Source organism: Odocoileus virginianus, chromosome 6 (genome assembly GCF_023699985.2).
Source record: "Odocoileus virginianus isolate 20LAN1187 ecotype Illinois chromosome 6, Ovbor_1.2, whole genome shotgun sequence".
Taxonomy (NCBI): Eukaryota; Metazoa; Chordata; class Mammalia; order Artiodactyla; family Cervidae; genus Odocoileus; species Odocoileus virginianus.
Genome location: NC_069679.1, coordinates 39,990,335 through 40,006,717, shown reverse-complemented (window position 1 = coordinate 40,006,717; position 16,383 = coordinate 39,990,335). Strand labels below are relative to the sequence as shown.

Below are 16,383 nucleotides of genomic sequence, written 5' to 3'. Positions count from 1 at the left end.
TCAGGGTCTGGGGACTTAAGATGGATCTCTGAGTGTCCTTCCCTGAGTTCTTGAGCCGTTTCTCAAGTGCTTTAGCAACTCATGTTAACTTGGGTGGAGCTAAGCCATTAGCATTTTTAAAAACTGAGCAACTGAGAATTCTTAGGATGATATTCCAAGGGCAAAGTTTCACAGAACCAGACTATTCCACTCGTAGATTACATGGCTATCCCAACCCAGTCCCAGGATGGGCACTTCTTCTAGATAATACCATTGAACATGATGAAGCTGGAGACCCTGAAGGGCTTGTAGATGACACTTAGAATGTAGGGTGGGAAGTATTAAGGATAAGGGAGAGACTAAGATTGGGGGGATAACTATTTTAAGAAGTCAAATTGTCTAATGATAACTCCAACCCAACAGCACAAGGAAGCAAAATGCTGACCAGTCAAACATTGCAAGTTTGTCCTAAAACTAAAAATCTGATCAAACCTCTGTGTCAGATAAGGTAAACACACTTACAGCTCACTGCTTTGCATAAGCTCGATCAGATCCATAAAAAGCACATCACGGTTCCGCTCACAAAAGCCATCCATGTCATAGGACACCTTACCAAGAATGGAGAGAAATCAAATTTTATCTTTTAAATATTTCATTGAACAAAACATCCATGCCAGCATGGCTATCTTTCACGGAATATGTATATTTTCAGATGTAACAAATGGGCTTTCATCCCGATATGTCACATTAAGGCTGTGCATGTTTTACTTGCTAGATGACTTAGCTGGTGATGGCCTGGAGATGCTGATTGCATACACGATCCAAAAGATACATCACTAGGCCCCCAGCTCTCACAATTACATAGCCCTTCTTCTACAGATATACGGGTGTGTAAATAATACACTGAATTCTTTCCCTAAATTTTAGCTAAGATGGAATAAAATGAAACTGTGCACACTAATCCACTGCAATGGGCCATGTCATCCGAGGCTTTTTGATAGAGTTAGATCAATTTAGCTACAGCCTCATGTTCAAGGATCCTCCCTGGTTAACAAGAGATTAATTGTGATGAAGAGTGAGACCAATGAATTTCCACGGTACTGTGAAGTCTCCAAATATCATGACCTCAGTTTACTTATCTGTGTATCACCAGCACCCACGCAAAGCCTGGTAATGCAGTAACACCCAGTACTCATGCATTTTATAAGAACAAACCCCTGGTCCTTATTTATACTTCCAAGGAAGATCGGCAAGTAAAAAAATGCAGGCTTGCATAACAGGCAAGACGAAAGCTCATTCCTTCAGCAGTTAATATATATGCTGATTCATATTTACATTATATAAGGGTGATTCATGTTAAAAAATACACAGCAGTGTATACTATCTTTTGCTTGTCTCTCCAAATATTTCATAAGCCCCATGTTGCATGAATGAATGATGGATCAATAAAACACAGTGAGGCAGATAAAACTATATGGACACTTTTCAGTTGCCTCATGAGAAAACAGATTACATACCCAAAGGCTTAATACAGGTAACTTCCCCTTTGTTGAAGCCCTGCTCCCTGGCCATACCTTCCCAGCATAATGGTGAATAATGAAGCCTTGGTTCCAGCTGTTGAAGTGCTCATGGTTCCCAATCTGCATCTGCAGTTTCTGGAGCAGCGTCTGGTCCGCCCCCTCACCCACCGCGTGCATCGTGGCACATACATCATCCAGAATGCTCATGATCCCAGGAGGGTTCTGATAGGACCAAGAAAGCAAAGCCCCAATTCACTGACTGTTCTAAAACACACCATGTTCATTAGGACTTTCCTTAAGCAAGGAAACAGCTCCCGAGACTTAAGATACCATCTTGGAAGTCAGTCTTTCCCTTTGAGGAAGGATGCTATTAGTAATCCCAAATGGGAGCCACCTCTTAGATCTAACAATGGAACAAAGTCCATTTTCAAAAAGAAAAGTTTAATTTCCCAAAGTTCTATTCGAAGTCACACACAGAAAGATCATTATCTGCTCACTTTTATTGTACTAAGTTGATTTTTAAAACTCTGAAGAAAGCCATTTTTCTTTGATCCTAATTCATTTCTTAATGTTTGTTTTCAGCTTGTTATCCATATAGACATGGATAATACATACTGGACACATTCTATCATATATCACTTTTTCTGCATAGCACTAGTTTATAAATAATCCTCCTGTTTTACACAGTCTTTATACTTATTATTTTGATGGCTATGTTTCCCTGTTCTTATATGCTATAATTTATTTAAGGACTGAATTATCTATGAATGGTTTTACCATTGCCACTTTGGGACTTTTATAAAAAACAAAACAAAATAGTACTGTACAGATCTGTCTATGCCCCTTTATTTTCTTTTGAATAATTTCTAGGGCTAAAGTCTTAGAAGTTGTATAAATGGTCTGGAAGGCAGGGCCATTTTGTATCTCTTCATACACTATGCCATCAACATAAGTGATAACTGTCTCCTCTTAAAATTCAGTAACAACTTCCATTCATAAATTGATAATGTACTTACATACACATGTATATATTAACTGTAAGAATAAAACCCTGTTTTCACACATATACATAAAAGCAAAATAAATGTAATTGCTAAAACTCTCTGCATCGAGGATTTCCCTAGTGGTCCAGTGGCTGACTCTGCACTCCCAGTGAAGGAGGCCTGGGTTCAATCCCTGGTCAGGGAACTCGATCCCACATACCACAACAAAACCCAGGCACAGCCAAATAAGCAAACAAAAAAACCTCTCTTCAATCAGAGTTCTCACTCTCTCTATTCTAATACAATGACAGAGAGAACAAAAACTCACTTAGTGTAAACCTGTGAACAGTGAAGAGACACACCAGACCGATACTTACAACTTTGTTCTCAATGAGGTCACATACGACTTTGTTATTAAAGTAATCGATGGGTGTCCATCTAATGCCTTCTTGCACATATTCTTCCTATAGGACAGAAAGCAGGAATTCTCATTATGACTCAGTGAAGACCATCTAGAGTTCAGCACAGATGGATATCACAGGCACATAAATCATCAGGAAAGAAAAACCTGGATCCCTCCCATAAAAACTAGCAATACTAATATTTTCTAAGAGGAAGAGGAAAAGAGAATTTCATTGCTTGGTAATTTTTATGTTTGGTTAGAACCATATAAAATTGCTTCCATACAATTGTTTTTGACATACAAAGATGGCAATTAAAAATGGCTTAACCCATAGGTCCAGTTATGAAATAATCTCTTGGAACTTAACATAGAACAGAAGTACAGATTAGCATCTAGGTACTTAAAAGGAAGGCCCCTCATTCAGGTCAGTTGCTCATTAAACATCATGAACACCATCACACTCTCCTGGTTTCCCTCATTCCTCATCAATCTTGCTTTGTTAGCATCTAATGCTGGCTCTCCCCTCCACCCCCTGATCTTTATACGATGGGGGGCTCTCAGGGCTTCCAGCCTTATTTTCTCAACCTTTTCTCTCTAGGTAATTCCAATCAACTCCGTGGCTTAAAATAATACCTATAGGCTATGACACCTGAAAGTGTTTCTCTAGTCTAGACTGGCCCCCTGAGTTCCAGAGTCACATTTTTTTTTCACGTACTGGAATGTCCACTCAGAGGGATAACAGGCCTCTCACAGCTACCACGTTCAGCAGTGCTCCGGCCCTACATCCCTCCACCGTCTCCAACCAACTGCTCTCCTCCTCATCCTACCATTCAGTAAACAGTCTCCCCACTGGTCCTGTTATTCAAGCTGCAATCATCTGCGACTCCTCTTTCCTCAGCTAATTATGTTGAGAGCAAGTCACACTGACTCATTCTGCAAAATATACACCAAATCTGACCCCCTCTCACCATGTCCCCACCTCTACTGTAGCCATCACTGTCTCCACCTCACCATTCCTGCTTAGTCTTCCCAGGAGTCTGGTTTTGAAACGTCTACTCTTGTTTGTCCTCCCCTGCCTCAGCCTGCCCTGTCTGAGTGCACAGAGTCAAAGCCAACTGGTCAAAAACAAATCAGATGGCATTACACTCTACTGAAAATCCTCCAGTGGCTTCCCATCATTCTTACTCTGAAGTCTTGGCCGTGCCCTACAAAGTTCCTCTGTGACTCAACCTCTGCCTTCTCCCATCTCAGTCTCTACCACGTCCACTCTTGGGGTTTGGCTCTAGCTACTCTGAGGAGTGGCAGAATTTCAGGGCAGAGTTTTCTATGAAAACTATTCATCACTGGTGTTCCTAAGCAGGCACATGAACACTTCCATGAAGAAACATTCTTCAAACAGCCTCAAATATGTGCAGTGGGTTGAATGTGTCCTCCAAGATTTTGTGTCCATCTAGAACCCCAAAATGTCAGGAAATAGGATATCTGGAGATATAATTAGCTAAGAATTTCATAATCAAATTATCATGGATTTAGGGTGACCCCTAAATCCAAAGACTTGTGTCTTTGTAAGAGAAGAGAGAATGAGATTTGGACACAGAGAGAAAATGGACACATGAAGCCACAGAGACTGAAGGCATGCTGCCCAAAGGCAAGGAATGCCCAGAGCACCTTGAGCAGCAAGAGGAAAGGAGAATTTCCCCTATAGCCTCTGGAAAGAGTGCTACCCTAGCAACATCTTGAGTTTGAATTCTGGCCTCCTGGACTGGGAGAGGAAAAAATATCTATTGTTTTAAGCTATCTGGTTGGTGGTACCTTATAGCAATCTAAGAAATAAAAAAACAGTAGGCACCAGAATAAAAGGGAACTTGTACTGGACTTTCAGTAGGAAGTATATAAGTAACCTCAAGTCAGAATTTAAATATCAGCTTTGTTAAAGACACATTTATTTTTATGTTAGATTGGGAGCAGAGCAAATCTGAGAAAACCAAGTTTTCCTTTGGAACACAGTATATGCAATTGGGGTTGGAATAGGTTTCCATTTCCACTTGGTCAATGAGTCATAGAGTAGTAAAAACAACCAGTCATAAGTCCAACTTCACAGCATCATTTACTTACAGAGAAAGAAAATGTAGCAGATGGTGTTTATACTTCAGACTAAAATGTCACAGCAGCATATGGTTTTTCTGCCTGACTCTATTAAGTACATTTTCTAATAAAAAAACTATAATATGAACCTATTACCAAAAGAGAGAGATCTATACCCTTCAAAACAAATCAGAAACAGAAGAAGGGAGCTACTCACCTGTTCTGCCTTTAATGTGAGTTCAATAAAAATCTGCTGTAATTTTTCATTAACAAAATTGATACAAAACTGTTCAAAGCCATTTTTCTGAAGAAAAGAAAAAGACAAAGTGTTACTTTTATGTACTTGTTTCTGCAAAATCATTTTAAAGTCACTTCTTGAGTGATTTAGTGAGAAAGCTTAACAGAAATGTTGGCGGCATCAGTAGAAACAGCATAGTTTATATTTAGGAGATACTAATTTAGTATAGGTACATGAAGAACTCAAAAAGGCAAAAGTGAGCCACAATGATTTTTTTTTTTCACGGCCTAGAATTATTTCTTTCAAGCCAGGTAGAAAGCATTACCCTTCTTTGTCTTTAATTACTCAAGCTGGTCTTACCTGAAATATTTCAAAGCCATAGATGTCTAGGACGCCAATGTTGTATTCCTGGTGGTCCTTCTCCATTGCTTTGTTGATAGACTAGAAGAAAGTAACCAGCATGTTAATTAACTCCTTTCATAGTCATATTAAAAATGGGCATGCATGGGGATAAGAAAAGCAGATACTACTGCCTATGGAAACGGAAGCAGACAAGAAGACAGATGAATTGCCCCTTAAAAAAGGCCTCAGTGCAATGTCAAGTTTGTGGGAAAACCACCAGAATCTTAAAAAAAAAAAAAAAAAAAAAGTAGCATGGTAGAAAAAAAAAGTTTGCTTCATGATGAAAATCATTCATTTCTGGCAGAACTAGTTTTTCTCAGGAAGTCTTGAGAATTAGAAGAAAATATCATCTTGGATGAGTGAAGTAAAACCTGTTTCACAAAAAGAACCAATATTGCAGGATTTGTAAATATTCTTTCCATTAACCCCATCCAGTATAGGCATACATAAGAGACACCATGGGTTTGGTTCCAGACCACTGCAATACTGCAAATATCACAAACAGTGAGTCACACCTTTTTTTTGTTTGTTTCCAGTGCATATAAAAGATGCTTATATTATACTGTATGTAGTTTATTAAGTGCAGTCTTTTAAGTAGCATTACATATTAAAAAATGTACATACTTTAATTAAAAATTATTTTATTGCTAAAAAAAAAAAAAGCTAGCACCTGAGCCTTCAGCAAGTCATAGTAGTAACATCAAAGATCACTGATCACAGAGCACCATCACAAATATAATAATGAGTTTGAAATATTGCCAGAATTACCAAGATGTGACAGAGACATGAAATGAAGAAATGTCAGAAAAGTGGCACTGATAGGTTTGTTCAACAGAGTTGCCACAAACCTTCAGTTTGTAAAAAAAACAAGTATCTACAAAGCATAATAAAACAAGGTATGCCCTGTAGTCAGTTAATGATCATCTAACATAATATGGCAGGAAATGTCAACAAGACAGTCTTTATTCTCAGAGGCAACTGTGGACAGTAATGCCATTAATTAGTATTAAAGCGATGGTAATGAAAAGCAACTTTAGATGGATTCAACATTCACCAGGCTTTGGGAAGGGCTTCCCAAGTGTTGTTTCATTTAGTTCTCACTACAATCCTCTTAATGACACTGATAACATCATAATGTATAAAACCACACTGGATAAGAGGAAGGGTCTGGAATTCAATTTAAGTAGTATGATGATTCTATCTGTGTTCTTGACCACTGTGAAAAGAGATGTGTAATCAATAAAACAGACAATGTTAGGAGGCGGGTGTAGGTTAAAGGGGGTCAGTCAGGCCTGCAGGGGAGGGAGGAATGTAAGAGAAAAATTCCTGGGGGTTGAGAATAACTGGAGGAATTTTTAAGTACCAGAGTTGTTTTCCAGGCAAAGAAAATGACATTCATCTTTTATCAGCCAACAGGTAACGATGTATAGCACTTAGCCCAGTGCCTGGCACAGAGTCAGGGCTTAATAAATGTCAGCTCCAATTAGTATCACTTGTACAGGGCATCTGCCCCATTACACCACACAATCAAGGGAAGACAGAAAGGAAATAAAGTGGGAAGGCCAGCACTGGAAGGTTCACTGAACAGAGGCAAGAGATGTAGGTTCTAATCCCAGTTCGGCACAACCCTCCTGCTAATGGCCGTGGGTGAAATCACCAATTCTCGGGCTAAGATTCCCTTGTCAGTATAATGATGGGCCTGGACAAGCTAAAAGCATGACTAATGTTTTGTATAACCCTGACCTTTCTAAGCAATCTTCCCATTAATATAACCATAAGAAGTACACAGAATATTTACCCTACCCTGCTCTGACCTACTCAACCCTAAACACACCCAACAATACTTTAAGCCTTACAGATGTTGCCTGGAGTGAAACACAGACTTTCTGGACCTAATGGCCAGCCTGTTGTCCGTTGACTGGGGTTCCCCTGGGGTTCTTTCTGGCTGAAATATATAAAAGGTAGAGTGAAATAGCTGGAGCTCTGCCAAATTACCTGGGTTTAAGTCCTAGGTTTATCACTTAATAGTGGTGTGACCTTGGCGAAGTTCCCAAACCTCTCTGTGCCTCAGAGTTAGCTTATATGTTTAATAAATACAATAATGCCTATGTCACAGAGTTGTTACAAGAATTATTTTTTTTCTAAAATACTTAAACCAGTAACTGGCACGTAGTAGTGCTATATAAGTGCTTGCTATTATTATTCTAACCATTTACAAGCTACAGTGATTAACACAGACTGTCACTGTCAGCGACAGTGCTGAGAGACTACTTTTCAGAATCTATAAGTTATATACATATATAAATATGTATGTATATGCATATTTAGATATGATATCTGTATGGTACACCATAATTTTAAAAGTCTGTGGTAGTTTAAAAAATATGTCCGAAAAGTCTTTGACACTCCTCTCCCCCAAAAATTGGAAATTAAATCCTCTGCTCTTAACTGTGGGCTGTCCTTAGTGACTTGTTTCTAATGAACAGAAGCTGACAGAGTGGCAATATTTGAGTCCAAGATTAGGACATCAAAATCTTTGCAGCTTCTTCCTTGCTCTTTCTCTTACTCATTCTAGGGGAAATCAACTCCCATGTTGTGAGGATATTCAAAAGCAGCTCCAAAAAAGATGCCCATGTAGCAAGGAACTGAGGCATTCTGCCAATAGCCATATGAAGACGCCATCTTGGAACCATATTCTCCAACCCTCGTCAAGCCCTGTAGTTCTAATCAGCATCTTTTTGCCCTCTCATCCCTGAGTCAGAGCCACCAAACTAAGTCACCTCCAAATAGCTGACCCGCAGAAACTGTGAAAAAATAAATGCTTACTATTTTAAGCCACTAAGTTTTGGGTTAATTTGTAACATAACAATAGATGACAAATACAAAATTCTAAACCTTTAAGCTGAAAGATTTACGACAGTGGGCCTCCCCTTTTTCTGGTCTGTAGTTCTGGCTTCACTAAATATTTTGTCCACAAGAAACTGTTACCATATTTTTTTGCTGGACAATACTAGAAGTAAAAGTGGAAAAGTAAAAAATGGTTCCAGTGTGAGGATAAAACATGGAGGAGTAAAGTGATGATCACATAAGGAATGAGCCAAAACGTGAAAACAAAGCTCTGAGATGTTTTCCTCTTTACATGACATTAGAATATGAAGCCCCAACAATGTCAATCTGTGTTTACTTACATCTACCAAGAAATCAAAGACCCGGGAATGCAGGGCCTTGGCAAGTGCGTCCCTGGTGTAACAGGCTTGCTCTACGTTGAGGGTCACGTGGATAGACTCTGACTTGCCTCCCCACTTGCTGTCCATCTGTCGGCTTGTTAGCTTTTCTTTCAACCGGTCCTGGTTGATCCCCAGGAGATAGGCAGGAAAAGCCAAAACTACACAAAACAAAACAAAAACATGACTGTCTTTCAGATTTTTTTAACAATTCCTCTCACAAATACATGAAGACATGTGTGTGCACACATGCAAGATACCAACCATCATTATTAGCCTCCAAGATCTTTCACTATAATGAAGACTGCTTATCAGAGATCTCACACACATCCATCCACTTAAAATTTTCCCAACTTTTCTATTACATGAGTCAATTCCTATGACGACCGAGACTTTCAATAATACAAATCAGTGATCCAAGAAGGGTGGCAAATCAATCCCCCCTACTGAGATCACAGCCAAATGCCTAAAATGGACATCTTTCCAAGTCTGCAGCAAGACAGCCTGGAAGGAACTAAATGAAGAAACATTTTTTTGGCTCGAAATACTGTTTTTCTTCCTTTTTGGTACAGTGTTTTCATAGAATCATCATTCCCAGCTTGAAGCACCTGATTTCATCAAACTTATAATGATAACAAATCACATAATTATTGAGTACTTACCATGTGTTGGGTTACTAAAGACAGAAGACAGGATATAAAATACTTAAGAAATCTTGAAGACAATTTAGATGGGGCAAAGATAGTTAACCAAATAAAGAAGCCTACAGAAAGCTGAGTATGTGACATGGACAGGCAATAAAGTCCCTGGAGGAACTTAGGACAGAGAGATATTACTGTTTGCTGGGGTGGTCAAGGAAGATGTGGGATTTGGTGGGGGGAAGGGGAGGGGCTAAAAGGCTGAACAGGGTTTGCACAAATGCAGAGGAAGAAAGAAGAGGGAGACAGGGGAATGGGACGTGCAAAGGCAAGGACCCTGGGTAGGGGAGACACGGCTGAGGTGAGGACTGGCTGGAGATGAAGGTCAAGGTAGGTGATTAAAAGATTAGGATGAATATTGACGGTGGAATTGAATGGTAGGGGATATTTGGTCTGGAGTCAAAGGGGGCCTGGATGGCTTCTAGAGACACATGTTACCAGATTTCCCTGGGGCAGAGTATAAGCAATGGAGGGGACTGTAGTAGTCACACCACAGAAAAAACATCCCATACTAAGCACATGCAGTTGGCATAGCTTGCGGCCTTCAGATAGAAAAGGTGAGGTTCTCACAGCTCAGCAAATTGTCTCAAGCCAAGAAACTCACCAAGAGGGGGCCCAAAGATACAAACAGGTTTTCTTGACTTTTTGGTCGAAATACTATAATATGAATAAATGACAAGCATGAGATTTCTGGACGTGAAAGAATGCTCAGATTTTTTCCAGTACTAAGGAAAGATTTTTGTGAACACAAATCAAAATTCTGGACTTGGATATGAATTCTCTTTTTCTGCATAAAGTTTTGCCAAAATTCTCTGATAAAGGGATTTTTATTAAAGACATTATGATAATGCTCAAAAATCATAAAGCTCCCAATAAAGATTAATCTGTTTGAGTTTCACAGATGGTATTGGAATGTAACAGGCTGACATTTCTCAGTATATACCTTCCAAGGAGATTAAGTCAGTGAAAGCATTTTGAAAAAGTACAATGCTAGAACAAGGTATTTATCATCTATGTGACTGCTGCACAGAAATGCTCTGATGGGGAGAGGGCTTCATTTTTCAAAGGGCATGTGAACAAAATTAAACACGCTAATTTGCCAATGGCCAATTTCCTTTAAGTTTAGTTTCACCACACATATGTTTAGGAATCTGGATGTGTATTCTGCCAAAATGAAAATTACCTTGCACAGAACAAGGACATAAGATGCCTGTAAATCACATGTGCAGCTTTGCATGAGAATCAAAAGACAGTTAGTGAGGAGGCCTTCATGAAGGAGAAACTACAGTGTTGGTTATTATCACTCTCACCAGGCAGATAACACGTAGATGAAACATGGGCTTCTCCCAAGCCCCCAACCATGCTAAACTAGGGACACAGTTAAAATGGTTGGTAGAAATGTTTATGGCATTACCATTATAGCCACAGCTAAAGAAATAAAACAATATGGCATAAGTCCTAGGGTCCTTGAGATGAAACAGACAAGACTGACAAGAAAACAATATCCTTCCAGGCCTCATATTTCTTAAGTAGAAGAGGGCAAAAGTGAAGGACCCCAGGCACTCGAAAAACAAGGCAGGGAGTTTTGGTTAAGAATCAAAGTCACAAGCTTAGGGACACAGCTAAGAAGTCTAGAGAGGAAATCTAGTACTTGTTTTTCCAAAATATGCTTGCCATGTTTTTCAAGTATAGTATCTTCTTCTATGGCTTCCCTGGTGCTGAAACTGTAGGGCTGCTCATATTGACTTTGCTCCGGCTATGAATTTCTATGAAGGTGTATGCAAGAATGGCTGGATAGGAGTGGCAATTTGGAAGTTCAGAGGCTGGGGGAATGGGTTGGGAAAGAGAGAGCAAGGAGAAAGCACTGATTAATTTTAAAAATGCTGACATAACTCTGGTAGAGTTAAACAGAATTATGCAGGGCATAAAAGAACCTGCTAGAAAAGAATGTTTTAGCACATTTTGATAATGAGATAGATTTCTACTACTGCATTCAAGTGTAAAGCAAAGTTGGATTGAATTTTTCCATTTAAGTATAGGGAATATAGAGAAACCAAAAAGATGTAGCAAAACAAAACTCCCTGTTACAAATTTAAAAGAAATGGCAAAGTAAATGTGGTTTGTCAATCTTGGGTGTTGAGGGTCTGTGCTTTCTAACCCACTGATAACAAGGCAAAGAAGGGGCACTGTTACTTTATGCCCGTGGTTACTTAAGTAGTATTTTTATTTCCTTCAACAAAGTTCTTAAGCTAATTTGCATTTAATATTCTGCTTTAGAAGACCAGTTGCAATCAAAGTCTTAACGATTTTTTTCTACAATAGCTAAGAAAAGTCTGCTTTCTTCCTTTATAAAAACATTGGCTAAGCCTTCCCTCTATAACAGTATTCCATATATTAAAGTCAAATATGAGAAAGATAACACAAACCAGCTTATTCATTTTAAGTAACTGGAAGAGTAACAGGAAACCATCTTTATGTCCACCAACAGATGATGGGTTCAATAAACTAAAGTACAGTCAGGCAGTGGAATGCCAATGCAGCTTTGAGAAGGATGGGATTTCCTCATTTTCAGCAATGTGGATGGACCTGGAGATTGTCATACTGCATGAAATAAGTCAGCCAGAGAAAGACAAATATATGATATTGCTTATATATGGAATCTCAAAAAAAGGGTACACATTACAAAATTAGAAACAGAGTTATAGATACAGAGGACAACCTTTGGTCACCAGGGAATAAGAGAGGGGGAGAGATAACCTGGGAGATTGGGATGGACATATACACACTACTACACAGAGAAAGGAACCAATCAGAACCTACTGTGTAGCATAGGGAAGTCTACGCTGTAATGACCTATATAGGAAAAGAATCTAAAAAGAGTGGACATGTGTATAGGCATGACTGATTCACTCTGCTGTACACTTGAAACTAACACATTGTAAATCAATTATAAAACAAACAAAAAAAAATATATATATATACTTTAAGTGAAGCTTCTTAATGAGCTGCTATAGAATAATCTCCAAGATACAATGTGGAATGAAAAATCAACTGTAGAGCATGTTATAAACTCCCACTAACGTAGAATAGTAGGTAAAAAAAGAAGAGATATGAGTAGTTTCTTAGGAGCACAATATTCCCCTGAAAGGAATACAACAGATTGGAAACAGTGGTTCCTACTACAGAGGCGAATAGTGAAAGTGAAAGTCAAAGTCGCTCAGTCGTGTTTGACTCTTTTCAACCCCATAGACTATACAGTCTATGGAATTCTCCAGGCCAGAATACTGGAGTGGGTAGCCTTTCCCTTCTCCAGGGCATCTTCCCAACCCAGGGATTGAAGCCAGGTCTCCTGCATTGCAGGCAGATTCTGACTAGCAAATGGGTAGATGTGAGAACTGTGATCATGTACTACCCTGAACCATGTTTAGGTATTACCAACTGGAAGAAAACAATACGACTGGGAGAAGGGCCTATTTCTCTGTTAAAGCTCTTTGGCTTCAAGCATAGCCTTCTCTGATGGCGATAGCCCCACACCACTTTCAATCAGGGGATCTCATGGCAGTTGCCAATCTTGGATTTTATCCAGTTGGCTGAGGAGGCTTCTTGGCTCAAGCATCCAGGAAAATACTTGCTGTGTCAAAGCCATGACCTTTTCCTCCAGCCTAAAGGGTCAGTAAAGGATTGTAAGAAAGCAAGAGAATGCCAGTGTATGTCTATAGAAACTGTCAAGAAATCGGAAAGGTCAGTGTTGAAAGGCAAGTGTTCATGACCCTCCTGGACACATACATGCATTTGTTAAATGTGAAGGATAAAGCACATAAAGTATGAAAACATAGTTATTATTACTGGGTTGTGCTTCTAGACTTAATGGATGCCCTGTGCATTTATTGTTTTCCACCCCACTCCCTCCCCTGGTAAACATAATTCATGTTTCTCCTTATCAGACAGACATCTAAAGTTAGCAGAACTTCCCTCTTTTATCACCAAAGAGAACAAAAATATAAAAAAAGAACCTTATTTGGAATGGAAAGAGCCTCACTGCACTGTCAGCAATGAGTAGGATACTATTTATTACTGGGCATCTAAATTTATCATCTTGGAAGAATGCTGAGAAAGGAAGAAACGTCTTCCTGGGTGGTTAAAGGATGTGTGGGTTCTGAGAGCAGCCTGGAAAGCTGACCGATGACAAAGAGGCTAAAGTCACACGCCACAGCGGCTGCAGCACAGTGGTATACACAGACCCAGGAGTGCGCCTCAGCAGGGCGCACCTGATTCCTTCTCAAAGGGTAAAAGCAATCGTTTAGGTCTCCTGACTGCTGCAGAGGGGCCATTAAAGACATCATCAGCAAGATCAACACAACAGTGTCCATTCTTCCCCGCCTTGTTTTCAGAAACCAAATCTAATCCAACCCACGGGGCAACTTACAAACCTGTGAGCTATCCATATTTACTTACATCCTGAGAGAAACTTCAGGTGAATATTAACCCTAAAGATCAGTTACAGAAAAGATTTTTAGTAGGAGACAATTTTAATTCTCATTAAAGTATCACTTTATTTTTAAACCTACATGTAAAATTCTGCCAGGTTTCCCCAAGGTTAAAGATAAACCAGAATAACTTCATCAGTGGTCCCTAGGTTGGGTGCACAGAAGAGGCACAGACTCTCACGAGGCCTTTCAGTTCTGCCACAGCAAGACATGCCAGCCTTCTCAGCCTCTCTTCCCCAAAACCCAAAGCATAGGAAAGTGGTGAGTTATTCTGATCGCAACTAAACACTGTATCCCCTCATTTGGCAACCGTGTGCCCAAATCACTCACACTCTTCACTCTCCACGGCCGCATAATTGCCAACTTCCTTGAAGCTGATGTTTCCCAGGTGGAGAATCCCCGCCACTATCTGTAGCACCAGTGCCTGCTCCTCCGCAAAGATCCCAATCACGTTCATGGCATGCTGGAAGAGGGGAGAGAAACGACCCAGACAAGTCGGTCACCCGCTATGGAAGCATATCAGAAAGAAACCAAAGCTTGGATGGGGTTGTGCAGTTTACACAGGCCTTAGAAGTCACCATAAGACAGTTTCACTGACCAATGCCCTCTCACACGTTCAAGTCTCAACACGGTGCTGGAAAGGCAGTTCAGTCTTGAAATTTGTTTTTTGTGGTTTGGTCACTCAGTCAGGCCCAACTCTTCTGCGACTCCATGGACTGTAACCCACCAGGCTCCTCAGTCCCTGGGATGCTCTAGGCAGGAATACTAGAGTGGATTGCCATTTCCTTCTCCAGGGATCTTCCCGACCCAGGGATTGAACCCACATCTTCTGCATTGCAGGCAGATTCTTTATCACTGAGCCACCAGGGGAGCCCAATAAATAACCTGCCCAATGTGAACATGTAATCGTCTAGAAATACATGTGAGAAGGCTCTGGAGGAAAGATATTCAGATGCAGAGGCAGCTGCCCAGTCAACAAGTCTGTTCTTGTCTCTTAATTTTTCCTTGTTGCCACCCTCTCCCTCTAAGGGCACCAGTGCTGCTTTCCAACCACTCCAAACTCACAGATTTTTCTCTTCATTGGGAGGGCTGAGAATAAATTGTACTTGCAAAAGAATCTTGAAAACTTCCAGGAAAACCAAATAAAAGCATCATTAGAAAAGCTTTGTTTCTGAGATCCACTAAATTCAAATAAAAGTAGATGAAAGGCCTTAGATACCCGTATCTTAAGGGGGCTCTTTTCTAAGACTGCTACAGGCCTGTCTGCACGTTTTCTCCCACCTCCTCTGAGGCCACATGGCCCCTTGATGCCACCTCCTTTCCTGACACCTGGGACACAGTCTGCCCCTTTCAAGCACAAATGTCAGCCCCCCTGCCACCTGAAACTGTACCTCCAATTGCCCATTCAGTTTTCCCACGTGGTTTTGGATCCAGGCTGAGGGATGAGCCAGGCTGGTACCTGACTTAAAGGACAGCGGTGATGCAGTTCCTTGAGGCTAAATGGGTGAATAGTCCACCTCTAGAACGTTCTATTTTTTATTTTTAAAATTTCTTTTGGCAGCACCACATGGCATGTGGGCTCTTCATTCCCTGACCAGGTTTTAAACATGTGCCCCCTGCAGTGGAAGCATGGAGTCTTAACCACTGGACCACCAGGGAAATCCTAGAAAGTTCTAGATTGACTGAGTTAGTAAATTGTTTCCCCAAGGATGTGAACCCTCAATAATCTACCTGAATTCACAGTGTGTACCAAAATGTATACACAATGTGAGAAGAATGGAGTTGGGCTTGCCCTCTGACCTATAAATACTGAGGTGGAGATGAGATCAAAGATGTTCTAAGATTCCTAAACCTGATTTTTTTTTTTTTTATTTATTTGGCTGCATTGGGTCTTAGTTGTGGCATGTAGGATGTAGTTCCCTGACCAGGAATTGAACCTGGGCTCCCTGCATTGGGAGCCTGGAGTTTTAGCCACTGGACCACAAGGGAAGTCCCTCTAAACCTGATTAAGATCATAATTTTTGGTTTGTCTTTGTAAGGAAACAGGTCAACAACTGTGTAAGCTTTCAGCAAACAGGTATGGTAAACGCATTACTGAAAATAGTTTTTATGTGAATCAGAACACCGAGAGAGGGGTAATGACGAACTTTTTTATTACCCATGTTTAATCATTAAGTAGTCCTCTGGCAACTGGGCTGATGGCTATTTAAGGGTGTTTACACGTGTTTTAAGAAATGGAGCGCTTCCAGCAGAGAGGGGTGATGTTCCAGGTTGCTCTTTGCTCTGTTCATGCCCCCTGCCCTTTCTGCCACAGACAACACCTGGTCTAGACGTCAGATCGTGCCCAGCCTGCACCAGCACTTA

General features: G+C 40.4%; 1 protein-coding gene across 1 annotated transcript in view; it reads right to left on the bottom strand.

Moving 5' to 3' along the window:
- MYO1E (myosin IE) overlaps nucleotides 1-16,383 on the bottom strand; it is a 211,111-nt gene that overhangs the window by 58,624 nt on the left and 136,104 nt on the right. The window contains exons 9-15 of the mRNA XM_070469219.1: nucleotides 14,350-14,482; nucleotides 8,799-8,995; nucleotides 5,569-5,649; nucleotides 5,188-5,274; nucleotides 2,860-2,946; nucleotides 1,554-1,721; nucleotides 502-587 (exon numbers count right to left, since the gene is read on the bottom strand). Of these exons, the coding sequence (XP_070325320.1) occupies nucleotides 502-587; nucleotides 1,554-1,721; nucleotides 2,860-2,946; nucleotides 5,188-5,274; nucleotides 5,569-5,649; nucleotides 8,799-8,995; nucleotides 14,350-14,482 (839 nt within the window). The remainder of the gene's footprint in view (nucleotides 1-501; nucleotides 588-1,553; nucleotides 1,722-2,859; nucleotides 2,947-5,187; nucleotides 5,275-5,568; nucleotides 5,650-8,798; nucleotides 8,996-14,349; nucleotides 14,483-16,383) is intronic.